Source organism: Cyanidioschyzon merolae, chromosome 10, assembly GCF_000091205.1.
Source record: "Cyanidioschyzon merolae strain 10D DNA, chromosome 10, complete genome".
In the NCBI taxonomy this organism is placed as follows: Eukaryota; Rhodophyta; class Bangiophyceae; order Cyanidiales; family Cyanidiaceae; genus Cyanidioschyzon; species Cyanidioschyzon merolae.
The window spans coordinates 260867-277753 of NC_010136.1; the positions used below are offsets into that span (position 1 = coordinate 260867).

General features: G+C 55.8%; 7 protein-coding genes across 7 annotated transcripts; 4 read left to right on the forward strand and 3 right to left on the reverse strand.

The window, feature by feature from the left end:
* Positions 1-26: 26 nt before the first annotated feature.
* CYME_CMJ084C (phosphoribosylamine--glycine ligase) lies at positions 27-1580 on the forward strand (the record flags this gene model as incomplete). Its single annotated transcript, XM_005534771.1, has 1 exon — positions 27-1580. One exon carries the CDS (start codon positions 27-29, stop codon positions 1578-1580), a length of 1554 nt encoding a protein of 517 aa, XP_005534828.1.
* Positions 1581-4036: 2456 nt separating this feature from the next.
* CYME_CMJ085C (hypothetical protein) lies at positions 4037-4663 on the forward strand (the record flags this gene model as incomplete). The annotated part of the gene is made up of 1 exon (XM_005534772.1): positions 4037-4663. One exon carries the CDS (start codon positions 4037-4039, stop codon positions 4661-4663), a length of 627 nt encoding a protein of 208 aa, XP_005534829.1.
* A 2066-nt stretch (positions 4664-6729) lies between these two features.
* On the forward strand, positions 6730-7977 carry CYME_CMJ086C (probable gamma hydroxybutyrate dehydrogenase; the record flags this gene model as incomplete). The annotated part of the gene is made up of 1 exon (XM_005534773.1): positions 6730-7977. One exon carries the CDS (start codon positions 6730-6732, stop codon positions 7975-7977), a length of 1248 nt encoding a protein of 415 aa, XP_005534830.1.
* Positions 7978-8042: 65 nt separating this feature from the next.
* Positions 8043-9587, reverse strand: CYME_CMJ087C (probable beta-amylase; the record flags this gene model as incomplete). Its single annotated transcript, XM_005534774.1, has 1 exon — positions 8043-9587. One exon carries the CDS (start codon positions 9585-9587, stop codon positions 8043-8045), a length of 1545 nt encoding a protein of 514 aa, XP_005534831.1.
* Positions 9588-11558: 1971 nt separating this feature from the next.
* Positions 11559-12161, reverse strand: CYME_CMJ088C (hypothetical protein; the record flags this gene model as incomplete). The annotated part of the gene is made up of 1 exon (XM_005534775.1): positions 11559-12161. One exon carries the CDS (start codon positions 12159-12161, stop codon positions 11559-11561), a length of 603 nt encoding a protein of 200 aa, XP_005534832.1.
* A 307-nt stretch (positions 12162-12468) lies between these two features.
* Positions 12469-15222, forward strand: CYME_CMJ089C (probable ATP-dependent DNA helicase; the record flags this gene model as incomplete). The annotated part of the gene is made up of 1 exon (XM_005534776.1): positions 12469-15222. One exon carries the CDS (start codon positions 12469-12471, stop codon positions 15220-15222), a length of 2754 nt encoding a protein of 917 aa, XP_005534833.1.
* A 255-nt stretch (positions 15223-15477) lies between these two features.
* CYME_CMJ090C (hypothetical protein) lies at positions 15478-16869 on the reverse strand (the record flags this gene model as incomplete). Its single annotated transcript, XM_005534777.1, has 1 exon — positions 15478-16869. One exon carries the CDS (start codon positions 16867-16869, stop codon positions 15478-15480), a length of 1392 nt encoding a protein of 463 aa, XP_005534834.1.
* Positions 16870-16887: the final 18 nt, after the last annotated feature.

Genomic DNA, 16887 nt, shown 5'->3' on the forward strand with positions numbered 1-16887 from the left:
TTATACCGTTCCGTACTGCTTTCTTGATGCAACTGGTCTCCGGGCAGGAACGGTGCTGTTCGATTCGCGCCTGGGGCACAGCGTGCATATCAAGCCAGCCCCGCTTCGGCAGTGGGTTGCAGCGGCTTGCATTCCTGACACAAGTCGCTGTGCAGCGATTCTCTGGGGAACGGCGAACGTTCAGCAGGCACTCTTGGAGACGAAAAAGCCGCAGTGCCTTGGCGAGCAATGTCCGCTGCTCCCTGAAAGTTCTCGTTATTGGTAGTGGCGGTCGTGAACATGCACTCTGCGATAAAATAGCAGAGTCACCGCACTTGAAGTCGCTGTATGCAGCACCTGGCAACCCGGGTATGGAGCGCGTTGCTCACTGCGTGTCCGACTTGGACGCTGCAGATATTTCCGCAATTTGCGGCTTCGTACAGGAGAAATCGATTGATTTAGTCGTGATCGGGCCCGAAGCACCGCTTGTTTCGGGCCTGGTGGACGCTTTGGGTGCCCTCAAGGTTCGCGCATTCGGACCGAGCCAGGCGGCTGCTCGTCTCGAGGGCAGTAAAGCGTTCTCTAAAGCTTTCATGAAGCGTCACGGCATTCCGACGGCTGATTATGATCGCTGTGGATCTTTGGAAGAGGCCACGACAGTGCTAGGCCGCCGCGAACGCTTTCCAGTGGTCATCAAGGCCGACGGCCTCGCCGCAGGCAAGGGTGTGTTTATCGCATCGAACAGAGGAGAGGCGGAGGACGCCCTCCGTGTGCTCTTTGTCGAGCAGAGACTGGGTGAGGCAGGCCGCACGGTGGTAATAGAAGATTACCTGATCGGGGAAGAGGCGAGTTTCTTTGCGCTGGTGAACGGAGAGCAAGTCGTGCCGCTTTTGCCTGCACAAGACCACAAAGCAGCCTACGATGGCGACCGAGGTCCGAACACCGGAGGTATGGGGGCCTATGCCCCAGCACCCGTCGTGACGCCGCAACTCGCGGAGCGTATTCTCGCGCAGGTCGTGCGACCCACGGCCGCTGGAATGGTGGCTGAAGGCACCCCCTACCGCGGGCTGCTCTACTGCGGTCTCATGATTGAGTCAGGGGATGCGTTTAGGGTCCTCGAATACAACGTTCGCTTCGGTGATCCGGAATGCCAGGTGCTCTGCATGCTATTGGAGTCGGATCTGTTGCCTGTCCTGTTCGAAACGGCGTCGTTTACGAGCAGCGAGTTGCCTGCTCAGTCCCTGCAATGGGCTGCAGACGCTGCCGCGCTCACTGTGGTCCTTGCATCGCCCGGGTACCCGGGCCCGTATCGAAGCGGTGACGTCATCCGCGGTCTCGAAGAGGCCGAAACGCTGCCCGGGGTCAAGATCTTTCATGCGGGTACTAGCCGCGATGCTCGCGGTCAGCTCGTGGCGAAAGGGGGTCGTGTCCTCAATGTCACAGCCCATGCTGCGACCTTGCGTGAAGCACAGCAGCGAGCCTACGAGGCGATTGCGAGAATCGATTGGCCGGATGCATTTTATCGCCGGGATATTGGCTGGCGAGCGCTGGAACGAGAGCAAAGACAAAAACCTCCTCCAAACGTGTCGAGCGCTCGGTGAATGAGCGCTACAGGCTATCGAAGGATGCGTATTTGCATTCGGGTAGCCAGATGCGTAAACAAGAATCCTTCAGTGCGAACGCGTTTCCTAGTGGCAGACGCTTGCCGCGAGGCGAACGATTGGTACCTCCTGATTATGTTGCCGGTCACAGGTTGCAAGTTCGCTGACATCGCTTTCAAGAAGAACGCCAAGCAACCGGTGCTGTAGACGAGTGCGATGTCGAAAAGAGCAGGTCGCGCGCGATCTTATGGTCGTCTCGTGCCAGGGCTGGGTCCTGCCGATGGTGACCCGCACGTTATGCTCCAGACCATTCTATCGGAACGGTATCGACGAGCGATGACGATACGCAGCGCTCGCCATGTCGAAGTTGTGCATCAGCTTTCGATTTTCGGTACGCATTTGGGTCCGTACCACGGCATCCATATGTTGAAACGGTCGTACACGGGCGCATGTATGCGTCCAAATCGCGGTTGAAGCGCAGATACCGGTCTGGAAAACGGCGATGGTGCTGGATCCAGGAGAATGAATCAGCATACGAAATGGTGACGTACACGATGACCTAGTCGAAAGTGTCTGGATCGGAACGGAAGCACGGAGCGGTCCACCTAAACTGCTGCCAACATGACTGTGATGGTACGTTATCGAGCGCTTCGTGCAGGAGCTTACTCCATCGTGATCGACCCGTCGCCGGGTTGTGCTGCGTTTCAGTGTCCCCGATACTATGCAGCTAGCCCGTTCAGAGCCTGGGTGTCGAGGCTTCGTTTCTCGGACGACGCTATAGATAGCCAAGCAGCGACCGTTTCTAGCCGCGTAAGGCGATAGTCGTGTCACTTGGTCGCTGCGAATATGAAAGTGGAACAAAGCATTGTCCGCTCTGCTCCTGCCTTGCGCTTTTTCCGACCTAGTTTTTCGATGTGCTTCCTTGACACTCGAAGTGCCGCAGTTCGCGCTTACGGATCCATACCTGGTGCTAGGCGTTTCGGTCGTCGCCTCGGAGTGGATCAGTGGACTCGTTGTACCCGGATATCGTTACGTCAGCGGAATCCAAATGATTCGCAAAGTCATCGAACAACAGATCGTAAAATAATCGATACGATCGTCCGATTGAAACATAAAAGCCGCCACTGGTCTTTTTTCCTATGTAAAACATGCGCAACTCACGCATTTCTCGAATGTTGGATGTTTGGGGACCGTAAGAACTCGTGGACACTGCAATCCGCGGTGCTGGATTGACGACATCAACAACTGCACATCGTTTCTTGATGACGTGTTCACTGGTGCGTGCCGAATCCGCCTGAACGCTCATGGAAAACTATCGATTCCATTCGGATGACAAATCCCTCGTTTTTTGCGGCCAGGACGGAACGGTAGTCGACGGAAGCACGATACCTGTCAACGGATTTGCTGCTGGAGGCTCCTGCGACTTTTGCTCGCATGGGAAATGGCCTTGCACGCGGACTCCAGTCATGGGGCCACTCGCATTCCGTGAAGCGTGCAGCACTGCTCTGCTCGAAGGAAGCGTCGACGGATCACAGATTTCTGGAACACAGCTCCAGCTTGAATTCTCGCCTGCGGTACTTGTTCTATCGTGAAAAACACCGCGCTTCACCAGTTCTGTGTCGAATCGAACAGCGAATGTTTCCGCGTGCACCGAGCAGCTTGCCAGCCGAGAGGAGAGCGGGGACGGAGCCCCTGGCTCTGAAAAGGTACGGCATCGGACGCGGAAGCAGACGCGTTCTTTGAGGTGCGGCTTCGGTGCCGTTCAAAAGCATGTACTGAGCGATGAAGCGAGCGTTCATGTGCCCAAAGCGCGACCCACCGGAGAACAATGCGGTGCAGTGGACCCACGGGAACATCTGACGATAGGCAAGCCTCAGGGTTGCGAAGGGCGCACCGAACCTGCCCAGGAAAGCGGCTGCAAATGGCGAACAAAGCGTAGATCGCAACACCCGCCAGCGCCTGACATGCGTAGACGATAGCCAGAAGCGAAGACACTGGGACTCGAACGCTATCATCAATATTCTTCGACGGCTGACCATAGGAAAAAAGTAGGGAAGAGAGAGACCGTCATCTTTCAAGACGGGGATAGGAGAGAGGAAACGGAAGCAGTGGCATAGAAAGCCCGTAAATGGTGGTATTGGTGATCGTGGGAGGAAATCTATACTTTAGCGAGTACGTTCGTGTCAGGTTCTTGGCTCCTTCGTATTCTGGCATGGCATATGTGTGTGTTGTGGATATGTGTATCGCGCACCGAAAACTAAACCGGGGGGTACGCCAAGGCCTGTGAGCGCGCGCGAGTCTCGTGTACACGCGCACCGCCTGGCGAGCCTACCTGGCACTGACGGCGTTTTGGGGCGAACACGAGCGCTCCGGGACTTGCGACGCGCTCTGGGAACGGCAGAGGTACCGACTTGACAAGGTCACGGTTGCAGGAACGGTGCATGCTCTAGACGAAAATGCTGAGCCTCAAACTGTCGTTGGTCGCCGTGGCGCCGCTCTGCTGCGCTCGGTTTCGGAGTCTGGTACCTGCTCGGAAACTGGAAACCTCTTTGGAGCAACCCGTGCGTAAACGAACCAGGAGTGGAGGATCGGTACGGGATGTGCCTGAGCCGGCCTTGCCCACGAACGAAGCGGTTCCAGCGGCTATTCGAGAACTGATTCGCGCAAGCGCTGCCTGCTCGTTTTGGGAAGAAACCCACATCGATGCGCTGCACGACAAGGGTCTCGTTATTAACGGACTTGTTTTCAACAGCCGTGCGCTGCTGCTGCTGCCACACTATGTGCTTTCGGTACCTGCTGTGAACCGTGTGAGTGACGTGAGCCGGGACGCACTTTGTTTTCTCGAACTGCTCAGACCGATGCCTGGAACGCTCATTCTGGGCTGCGATGAGGCGAACGCACCCGCCGCCCGAAACCTACTTCCAGCTGATTCAATGGAATATTTGGAGAAGCATCTTGGCGTATCCTTCGAGAGTACGACAGTCGCTCGAGCTTGTGCAACATTTAATTTTTTGAACGAGGAGCGGCGCACTCCGGCTGCCCTGGTGATCTTGGGAAGCAAACCCAGCGCTTCTGTGAAATAAATGTTACTGATGAGACGACTTGGCTGTTCAATGCGAAGCGAAGGTATGAGAGTATCTAGCGAGTCGCGAGCATATCGCGAGTTAGAATGGAACGACTTGCTGGCGAGAACATCGCTGACAGCTTGCCCGAACCTGCTAGGGCCAGCAGCATTTATTCCATGTCAGCGGGAAATCGATTCACGAAGTCGTAGTTAAGAAGGAAACGCTACTGTGGTTCACGAGTATTCCCGAAAAATTTCTCCCGGTGTATGTCTACGGCGCTCCGGTCTTGGCAAAATGCTGAACTGAACCGTCCCTGTGCCATGGCCGAAGCGAGAACCCAATGACCTCTCTCCTGATCACTGCTTCTTTTCATCGAAAGTCTTCAGTGTTTCTTCGAACTGCTCACACCTAGTACTGAAATATTTCCGCAAAATCTCGCCAGATGCAAAGCCGCTGGACATTGCAGAAGCACCAGACATTGCCGGATATTGATCAGGGCGTTCAAGTCTCGGTGTAGAAAAGTGCTTTCGTGCTGCGTCGCTGGTGAAATCCCATCTCAGCAATCCGTTCACATGTGATTGCCTCGCCGTCTGTCCTTCTGTTAGCGTACCGTACAGCATGCAGAGCATCTGGCTCTGTTTCACGCTCTTGTTCTCTAACTGATTCAGCATACAAGCGTGCTTGTGATGAATGTACGTCGTCTCGTAGTCATAGACGGAGATCGTACAATATCGATTCCTGTGGTCTTTGAACGCTTCGGCAGCGGGCGCGAGCGTGCAGTATTCACGCTCTACAGCACGTGCAGCAATCTAGGTTTCCTTAAACCGACGCGGTATGTTGGCAAGTTTTGCGTCCAACGAAGTGAATATGTTGGGAAATGTGCACCTGATGTACCCGTACACGCGGAAGCGCTGGCGAGCCCAGCCCGATCGCATGCACCCCCACCCGTGCCCGAAACCGTCCATATGAGCCATTTGGACGCTCATGTAAGCTATGAATGAAGCGCCCAGAGCGTTTCCCCTGTTCGATACAGGGTAGGGAACGTCGCGATGGGTCCTGGCACCATCATTCGACCGGTGGTTGTACCTCGTGGCCTCCATCACGTCCAATTCCCAATGAAACCGAATCCAGGAAAATCAGATTGTATGGTACGTTCAGAACCGAGCAGCAGTTGTTGCACAAAGGAGTTATCGAAAAATACCACAGCGTTGTGTGCAACAGGCATGCCCTGCGTCATGAACGCCCACGAGCAGGTGCTCGGGGAATTGCCCCAAGGCATGGGAAGGTAATCAAGGCGTAGTCGACCATAGACGTGTGATCAATGGAACGAAACCCTCAAGCTACTGAATTGTAAATGTTTACTCATCCACAGACGTCTCCCAGTCTTTTTTGACCAGCTTCCTGCCATCGGTTGTAGTTTATCCTTGCACTTTTCGACATTGAGACGCTACCTCACGAAGTGAGACCGCCTCGGCTCCTGAAATCTCGTCCTCTCTACCAAACATCTCCTGATAATCATAGCAGCGTTGAAATCTTCGTTCACGAACTCGATGCGTACATGGACGCTGTTTGAACGCGCCAATACAAGGATTCCTGGAACGATTGCCCTCTATGGCACTATGGTCTCGTTATCGTCCTGTGGGGCAAACATTTTTCTCGTCAGCATCCTCATTTCTTCCTTTTCTCCTTCATCATCAGCTAGTCTCCGCTCGATGGTCGGGCAAGATGAGGATTTTTCCGTCTTTTCTGGCAGCTCAGGGCAATGAGGGCACTCCAGAATCCCCGAATTTTATATGCACACCAATCCCTTAGATGCTGCATTTCTTAAAATGAACGTATATGGAACGCTTCTGGAATGAGCCGCGAAAAGCATTTGATGACACGCAGCAAGAAGGCGGAACACAATCAAGTTGAAAGACGACAACCAGCACGCACACACAGCGCATGGCGCTGCAGCAGCGCTTCATTCATATCCTCTACAATTTGAGAGGATAGGGACACACTGTATCGCGACGCTCGCATCGGCACAGACGGTACGCGCACACACGCGCGTATCAAGCGGACACGCCCGCTTCGCTTGGCTTATGCCGCGCATGTGCAGCGAGTCGGGGGCATTGTTTCGCGCACCAACGGCTTTCGCGACGCCGTGTGCTCTGAATAGTGTTCAGCGCCCAAGTAGACAGCTTCGCTCGAAGGTAACTGACGACTCCAACTGGCCTCCTCAGAAGGCTTGGGTATCGGCGCACCGCTTGCCACGGTTCTCGTGGCGCAGGCGTTTCGAGCGACCCTTGGCAGGAACACAGAGTCCGCGTACACTCCATAATTCACTTGAATTGACAGCCTGCATGCACGGTGAGGCATCAGCGCCCGATCGGAAAGGTGCAACGATGTCAGCGGTGGGTTTCATCGGCCTGGGCATCATGGGAAGCGGTATGGCGCGCAACCTGTTTCGGGCCGGTCACAGTCTCTACGTCTGGAATAGGACGCGGAGTGCGGCGGAAGCGTTTGCGAAAGAGCTTGTAAACGAGCAGTGCGGGGAAAGCAAGGGATATTCTTCTGGAAATGCGCAGGTGCACGTGGCGGACTCACCGAGATCCGTTGCAGGTGCCTGCAACGTGATATACTCGATGCTGTCTACGCCGGAAGCCGCGCTTTCCGTTCATCTCGACGCTGAACGAGGGACGGTGCAGGAGCTCGGCCCCCAGAAGATGCTGATAGAATGTTCAACGCTAGATGTGAGTACCATGGAACGACTGAGCGAGGCGGTGCATCAACGAGGGGCACTCTTTTTGGAGGCGCCTGTTAGCGGCTCCAAAGTGCCAGCACAAACTGGAACCCTTATCTTTCTATGCAGCGGTGACCGGGCAGCCTACGATCGCGTTGCATCCAGCGGTCTCGATGTCATGGGCAAAGCTTCCTTCTTCCTCGGTGAGCGGTGCGGAGTGGGCACCAAGATGAAAATTGTGGTGAATATGATCATGGGTTCGATGATGGTGGCACTCGCTGAGGGTGCTAGCCTCGCCGAGTCGTGCGGGCTCTCGACGGAGACCCTGAACGAGATCCTCGGACTTGGTGCCATGAACAGCCCGCTCTTTAGCATGAAGCTGCCAAACATGATTTCCAGCCAATACGAAGCGCATTTCCCTCTGAAGCACCAACAGAAAGACCTCCGATTTGCGATTTCCCTCGGTGACGAAATGGAGCAGTGGCTGCCGCTCTCAGCCATTGCGAACGAAGTCTTCAAAGCGGCACAAGCGAGTGGCTTTGGAGATTACGATTTCTCCGCGGTTGTCGAGGCTTTGCGGAACAAGAAACGACGCCCATCAAACTGACGAGGACACATTTATGCTACGTAACGCTGTTCTCGGATACCAAGGCCCTTCCATTGAGAGCGACCCTATTTAGCTCCTTGCATCCAGCTGACAAAATTTGCAAATTCGCGCAGATGGTGCTTTTCCAGCAGTTCGGGTGTGAGGCGCAAATACGTAAAGCCGCAGAGCGTCTTTCTCGTCTCCGCCTTGCGGCCAAAAGGTAAGGATATGCCCCAGGAGGATGGTTTCGCTTGAGCGACGATCTGCTTGTACGCTTTGCGATCGTAACGCGGGAGCGCATTCTCAGCCGCGAGCGCAACGCCGTGCTTCTGGGCAGCGATGCGGACGCGATTGACGAGGCCCTCGGGACTGCATTTTCCCTCACGCTGCTCGCTATCGCGCATCTCGTAGCAGGTGAAATTCCAGATGATGCCATGTTTGCGCAGCAGTGCTGCAATCCCATCGTACATGGTCCAGGGGTCATCGGCGGTGTGATAATAGCCAGCCGTCATCTCGGCCGCGTGGCTTGGCGTTTTGAACCACCAATGGATACCGGCGACTTTGATCCCCAGGCGGACGCGCCGATCTGCAATGTACGAATGGAAGCATTTGTTGGCAACGACTAAAACACGCTCACCATGTTCCAGTAGCTTGCTTCCGTACCACTTGAGAAAGAAGCGGCCAGCCGGTGTGGCATACAATGAGCGGAAAAACTCCGACTGATCCGGAGTGTCGCAATACGATCCGGCGGTATCGCGTGGTGGGATGCATTTGCGAATCTCATCCTCGGAAAACTTCTGGTTTGCGAGCGCTTTCTCCAGATCTTTCATCAGAAAAGTATCATAACACTGGAACTCGCCGATTCCGGGGAATTTCCACTTCCCGTCAGTGAGCGGATACGATGGATAACGTAGTTCGCTGGCGGGACCCATGCCAATGTGCACCTCGTGAATCACTGTACCGAAAAATTCGTCTCCAAAGTCTTTCACGAAAGCATTCATAAACTCCTCGTAACATTGAAGCGGGGAGCGCATCTCCACTTGTGCGCTGGCCGCTGGTGCTTCGGTTTCAGCCGAAGCCTGTGCGTCCGTCGCTGGTGAAGACGCATCTTGCCCAGATGCGGCCTGCTGCTCCGAGTTCGCAGCGGCGCTCTGTACTGGGAAAAGCGGTTCCTCGTCGGCCCCACACGATATGTACTCCTCGCTCATGTAGCCGTGCCGATCCATGTACAAGATCACTTTATTCTCTTTCTCTTTTAGTTCACGGGCACGTGCCAGCACCCATTCGGGTAACCCGTAGGTAACGGAGTCGCCGACGTTCCCGCCGCACTTGTGAAAGCCCAGCACCACTTGACACTTGACGCCCAGTCGCTGGCACATGGAAAACAGCGCTCGATAGCGATCCTCGCACCAGGTGTACTTCCGCGGCTCCTGTTCACAAAGACCCCACCAGAGATCCACCATGAACCCGGCGCACTTACTGGCGCCAGCCACGTGCGGGATCGTCTGCTCGACTAGACGGCGACAATCGTTCTCATCCATGGTCGGGAACTCCAACGGAAGCATCACGTAGATGGGCACGCTGTCGACAACGCGACTGAAAGATCGAAGGATGTTCCAGGTTCTTTGCATCTTTGGCGTTGTTTGGAAGCAGCTGTGTGTATGCAAGCGCTACGCGACTAGAGGAGTGAGCGCGTGCTCCGCAACAACAGCAACAGCAGCAGCAGCAGTAGCAGGCAATGTTGAACGCTCGCCATGGCGCACCTGGCACGGCGCATCGAATGTGTGGTGTGCTGCGCTCGAGTTCGTGTCGCCATAGATTTTTTTCTTTTTTTCATGGAGAGGACGTTTACTTAGGCCAGCGTTCTCCGAGTGTGCGCATTTTTCTTTTCTTACTTTTTCTTGTGTTTTTTTTCAGTGCGAGGTGAGTGTCGCCATGGACGGCGTGCAGCAGCGATCTGGCGCAGGCTGGCGCATAACGTTTCAGAGAGCATACGCTGCACGACTGTGGTGTTTGTACAGAACGAACGACCTATGTCAGAAGGAAACCGGCACTGTACGAATCGATGAGTTCATTTGTTGGTTGAGCGCGTGAGCAACAGCAATAGCAGCAGCTGCGGCGGCTGCGGCGGGGGCGAGAATGCGCCAGTGATCATGACGGGTACCCGGCTACGCAACAGAGCGAGAAGAATCAAGAGTGAGTTCACGAGGTATTCTATGTTTGTGTAGACGGTGCGAGAACAGTCGCAGGTATACCACAGAGTACGAGTCGACAAGAAGCAAACAGGTTGACTACGAGGCACTCGTTGAGGTCGTGGAGGCGGCACGCATAAACCCTGGTATCGCCCGGGGTATAATCGTAGTTTTGGTGTACAGCGGCGTGCAGCATCCCGCGTCCAAGTTCGAAACCGCAGCCACTGAGAACGAGATTCTGCCGAACCGCTCTACTGTGCTTGTTTCTAGACAGGTATACGTCGCCAGACGGTATGGTCCCGGAGCTCCCGTTCGAGGCGTCACAGCGATATCTGCCTGGTTTATTCCGACGGATGCTGTGGGGAAAACGTCCGTATCTACGGATCATCATGAAGGTAACGCGGGTGTCCGGCCTGGGATCGTCTCTGTGGCTGCATTCGTGCATGCATTGATGCATGGACGCATAACGCCACAGTGCTGCGGACGTTGTGGCAACGTCACGGCACGCAACAAACGCAGGCTAGGAGTACTGCGGAGGTTCATACGTCGTCGAACAGCCACATTGCCTCGCTAGATAGGTCGATATGACACCATCCTCTGGTCGAGGTAGGTGTCACACGGATGCAGCGAGCGCGCACTAGAACGATTGGAGTGCAGCTGCCGTGCTATGATCGATGCTGGTGCGAGCGCGCCTCGAGCTTCTGCAACCATGTCTGAGCGGATACAAAACTAGGTATGGATGCACAGGTGATGGGCGTCGCTGGCGCTGCTGTGCGGCGCGAGAGGCGGGTGCTGTTTGAGTGCGTCGGGGGCGAATCCAGATGTCAATTCACAGTAAGCAGCAATGCCGGATAGCTCGCACGCCATCGACAATGTTCACACTCTATGTCTGTGAATGCGTCTCCCGTGTCCGGTTTAGAGGGCTCAAGCCTCGACACGACGCTCACCGGGCATGTAGGATGCTCTCCTGAATCGCTGCTAGAACTGAAACTGGTTCTGTAGCGGGCGCTGGTGCGCCAGCACTGTCTGACGGCACCGGTGCCTCGAAACAGAACCATCCGCAACGTCCAACAGCGAAGCAAACTCGTGTGTAATTTGCCTCGCTCTTGGTTTGCACCGGGAGCATCGATTTTCATGCGAGCATAGGCTAGGCTCGCCGGAGAGCGACACCGTCACTCTTTGCAAATCGCGCATCTATAGGGGATACAGCATCGTCCATTGTGGAAAAGGGCGATCATGAGATCCGCGACTTGAAGTGCGTCCTGTGCCAAATGTTCGGAACGCGCTACCCTGTGAACGCAGCTGACGCGCCGGTGTCTCGATGTTGATGGTCACTTTAGGGCATGCCTTGTGATGACACCGCATGCGTGAAGCACCGAGAGAATGCTAGTGTGCGAGCATACAAGCCGCCTAGTCTTCGCGCTCGGTAGGTCCGGTTTCGGGGAGCGTCCCTCGGAAGGGATTTTCCTGTTTCCGGTACGTGTCATAGACAGCAATCCCCGCAGGGTGGCGCGACTCGAACTCTTCGATGAACATTTCCAGCCCGCTAACCGGAGCCAAAGCACCTACAACACCACGAGGTATCCGATGACGAGCCGGCGGCGGCGGCGGCGCCCGTACACTTCGAGGAGGAGCCATACCGCGCTCCGTCGCTAGGGAGCAAGTCAGTGACTCTGCAGCGGTTCGACGCACACTCGTGATGCGCAGGATCTGTTCGTCTAAGCGGAGCTGGTGCTGGACTTGCGGTAGCGCCTGCGGAAAAAGAAAAGCTCCGCACTCTACAAAGCTAGCAGCAACGTGCTTCTCCCGCGTCGGGCCTCGAAGTTTCTGGGGTAAGGGCCTTGCCGCCGCCTCGTACAGTCCAGCGGGTGTGAACGCCGACGGCAGTGCACGCAAGCGAGTCACAATGCCGCCCGCATCCATAAAACGAAGCACAATCCTTTTCAGTAGCTCATGAAGCTCTCCTCGCCCCAGACGTGAATCAATCAACATAAGCGTTTCATAGTACGGCATGGAGGAGGTGTGTCACCGAGTTCGCAGCACCAATTCGCGACTTGATGCTTCTGTTACGACGACGCCACGACGCGTTTCAACTGCTTGCCGCTGTAAGTGCTGCTGTGGAAATGCTCTGGGTAACCAGAATATAGACCCCGGAGCCTCTTCAGAAGCGTTCCGCTGAACGCAGCGAGCACACCCCTGCAGTACAGTGTAGTGCAGCGGCACAGACGGGAGAGCGATACCGCGCAGGGCGCCTGGCGGTACGTGGCGCGCCTCTGCGTACTGTAGGCACCGGTGCAGCGTTCGCTGCTCCAGGTCGAACATGGACCCGCTCTGCAGCGAATGGAACGGGAATAATAGCATGGATTTTCTGAAAAACTTGACCAAGGAGCAGTCGGTTGTGGTCCGGGCGCCATTGGAGCGCTCTCTACTCATTGCTGCGAGCCCAGGAGCCGGCAAGACGCATACGCTCTTGAGTCGGTTGGCGTTTCTTCTCTTGAGCGGAAAGCTGGAACCTGGGGAATTTGTTTTCTTCACTTTCAGCCGTGCTGGAATCGAAGAGGCTAGGAGTCGCCTTGAGAAGCACGCAGCTATCGAACCGCTCGTTAGAAGTGCACGAACGACGTTTCAGCAGGCGTTCCAGACGCTGCACAGCTTCGGTAGGCGGCTCGTGGAAAGCACCGCGGCACCCGTTCTCGAGCGTACCTGCCAACGGCGAACGTTCATGAACGTCATATCGCAAACGCAAAAGCGGGCGATACTGCGCGAGGCAATAGAGCGTTATCGCCAAAGGCTCCAGACGAACTGGGATCGACTTCCGTCCTGCACCCAGCCCCTGTTTCATCAACTTGAGCTCAGCGCACTGGAGAGCGACGATGCCGGCGCCGAAATGGCGAAAGGTGCCAAGTCATCGGACGACCGTCTGGTAAAAGAGATTTCCGTTCAAATCGCTGAACGCAAAGCGAGGTTCATCTCGCCACCGACATTGGAACAAGTCGATAGCGCTGCGTTCCAGTGGCCTCTGCTCGACTTTGTGTACGCCCTGTACGAGTGCTGGTTGCAGCATCTGAACTGCATCGATTTCGACGATATGATCGTTATGGCTGTACGCATCCTGGAGACGCAAGCAAATCCGCCGCATCTATTCCCGCGAGGCCTGCGCCTCATCCTCATTGATGAATTTCAGGACACGAGCGCGAGCCAGTTGCGTCTGGTGCGTGCGCTCGCCAAACGCTACGCTTGCACTGTCTGTGCTGCTGGCGACGACGACCAGTGCATCTACGAGTGGCGACAAGCCCGGCCTCAGTTTATGACAGAATTTACGCGCTTTTTCCCCGATGCAGCAGTCATGTTCCTGCGGGAGAGCATTCGCTGTCCCGTGAATATCGCCTGTTGCGCAAATGCGTTGATCCAGCACAATACGCGTCGGCTCTGCAAGAGCATTGAACCGCTACCCGGATACGAGCAACTGCGGGTACGGATTATTCTGGGGCGTTGCGTTGAAGATGAGGTTGCGTATCTTGGACAGGAGCTTGTAAGATTGCACACGGAAAACGGGGTTGCCTGGAAGGATATGGCAGTGTTATGCCGCGTTGCACAGCCACTGGAGACGCTCCGCAAGTTGCTCCGCGAGCGCGACATCCCCTATGCTGGTGCCGAGCAGTCCAAGACAGTAGCTCGTAATCCGCAAAATGAGTACGGCATTCGCATGCCCGCGAGCAACCTCGATCATGCCTGGCGAGAAACGCTCATTCTGGCCAGTCCTTTGGTTAGTATGATCACGCTTCTGGTGAACGAGTACGATTTGCATTCGCTCGATGACGCCTGCAAGGCCTATGCGCCTTCTATGCATGCGCTCACCAGGACGTGCGTAATCGATGAGGCTCGCAAGCGCCGCAACATGCCGTTGATGCGGGTTGTGCAGTACATGGTCGAGAACGCCCAGGAATTCTTCGAGGGCGTCCCTGATCGCAATACGATGCCCATCAACGTATCGCAGAACGCCAAAGCGAACTTTGTGCAAGCATCTGTCGCGCCTGGCAGGCTCGCGCCGGGTTTCAAACGTGTGTCGGAACCTGCACCCGATGCATATCGTCCAAAACTCAGTCAGGGTCAGTGGAAAGCGTGCCGCGTGCTTCTCGCGGCATACGAGCGGCTGCTCGTCATTGCACGGGATCTGGGTCCCGAAATCCGACTCGAGCGCATGCTGGAGGTCGCTCTGGAATTGCTGCCTGCTTCCGCTCCACAACATGGATGGAGCATTACGAACGATACGCGTCGCCTTCTTCGGCATCTTGCTCATCATGTCGATGAAGAAGCCCGTACCCGATGGGAATGGGCTTCAGGAGCTGCAGCGCTCCCGTCTCCGTCTCCATCTGCTGGGCCTGATGCCGGTATATCCAACAATTACGGGACGGACGAGGAGCAACGGTGTTCGTTGCAGCCTGCCGCCGACTCGAGCAGCAAGCTACTCTACGGTGCACTCGCAAGGCGAAGACGGTGCACGCCCTTGGCACGGAACGAGTTGGGCATTCGATCGAGTGCCAGTCATCACGAAAAGGACTCGTGGCGCAAGCCTCTGCGTCAGCTACTGCTCTGTCTGCAGGATGCATGGCAGGAAGGCACTCGTGCATTCGCCCATGCTCGTCGCAAAGTGCCGCTAGATGCAGTCGCTGTATCTACGATACACAACGCCAAAGGCAGAGAGTGGCCTTTTGTATTCATTTTGCGTGCGGTCCAGGGATCGTGCCCGTTGCTCTACCCGGAAGTCGATCTGGAGGAAGAGCGACGCGTGTTCTACGTCGGGTTGACGCGGGCCCGCCAACAGTGCACGATCCTCGCGAGCGAACCGCAGACAGGCAAGCAGCAAGATCCGCAGCAGCAGCCATCTATATTCCTCGATGAGCTCTCTGCGCCTCACTGCGAGCGGATACAATGGCGTCCAGTTCAGCAGCAGCAGCAGCAGCAGCAGCAGCAGCAGCGAGCCCGAAAAAGAGCAACTCCCGCCGGGCACGCGTCAGCGAAACGAGAACGGATCGCGGGTGCCTCGATACCTTCAGCACCAAAGAAGCCCTGAACCGAACAGTTGCTTCCTCGAGCGGTGCACGCAGCACACCTAGCATTGCTGCGGCTGAAATGTACTCGTTCGACATCACCGAATATGCCATCAGAATGCATGCACTGTGTAGACGCATCTTTTTGGGATCATGTGCGTATCTCGGGGATCGTGATTGCCACCCAGGGAACGCGTAGAGCAGCCCCAAATAGCTTCGGAAATCAACGAGCAATGCAGATGCGCTCAAACCTGAATCCGGTCAGTGATGCGGAAAGATCAAGCTCTCACCAAGTCCAAGAGAAATTGTGCCAGCGGAATCTTGGATTCCTCCGTGATCAGGTGTGCCCCGGTGAGCTCAATTGCAGGGATACCGAGCGCTTCTGCGAACGCTCGACACGCACGAGGTCGAGTAAGCGGATCATCACGGCCATAGAGGAGCATCGCTTTCTCTGGAATCCGCACGCGCAGTCGCTCCAAGTCCGCTCGCGTCAGTCGATAGACTTGAACTGCATGCAACTGGCCCAATGAACCATATGCGTTCAGCGGGTCAGCGTTTCTCCCTGAGGAATGCCGAACGTCGGCGATCTCATCCCAGGCTCTAAAACGCTCGAGTGATTCGGCAGTGTAGTTGAAGAGGTACCATTCGTGCCGGCGAATCGGGCGCGAGTACCGCTTCTTGGGCAAAGCGGATGCCGTCGCAGTCGCAGTTTCCGCACTGCGTCGAATGTGGTGCAACTCTCCAGCGCTTGGATCGGTCCGTGGAGCATGAAGCAGCGAGCGCTGCGCTGCAGGTTCAAGCGGACTCGCCAGAAACGCGTCACTGAAATGAAGACTCAAATCGATAGCCGCACGCTGGGTCAGCAGCCTTAGGCGCTTACGTTCATTCTGCAGCGCCGTCGTGGAGATCGTTGCCGCTCGGATCCACCATAGCCAGTAGCGAACTGAGGCTCGCACTGCCCGTGCGCTTGGCGGAAACCAGTCCCGAAACCTTCCCTGATGCATGGACAAGAACATGATACCAGACACTTCGAGAGGCGGGCTTGTCAAAAGCAGATGGCACAAGATCGCGCTCCCGAGCGAGTGCCCTACCAGAAACAGTCGAATGGACGTATTTGCATGAGTCGAATCCAAGGCCTTCGTGGCTCCAAGCACCTGCTCGAGAACATAGCGCGCATCGTCTGCCAGCGCCTGAGCCGTCCATAACGAAAGGTTCGCTTTTCTCTCTCGAGCACGCACACAGCGACATATAGGTGCTGGTGGCGGGTACAACTCCGAACCACCAGTGCCGCGATTATCTATCAAGCAAACGAGAGTGCGCCCAACGGAAGTACGGTTCCCGTTACAGCGCTCAGAGAGCAGCTCGACAAGCGAGAGCCACATGGTATGCGACGCGCCCACGCCTGGCACGAAAGCTACCACACTAGTGGCCGGCGGTTTTCCGGAATCGACCGCACACTCCGACCAGTTACCGATTTTCACTATGCAAGCGGAGAGGCGGTACGGATCTGGCGGTACGCGCTCCTGGGGCAAACTCTGCAAACACGTGTCGTTCGAAGCGCCAGAAGCACAAGCTCCGCGTCCTATTTGCCGTCGATAAAATCGGACACAAGCCGGTCCTTGCAAATTATCTATCCATTTTCCGAGACGTTTCGCTTCCAAATATTCCATTTACGGGACAGAATAACC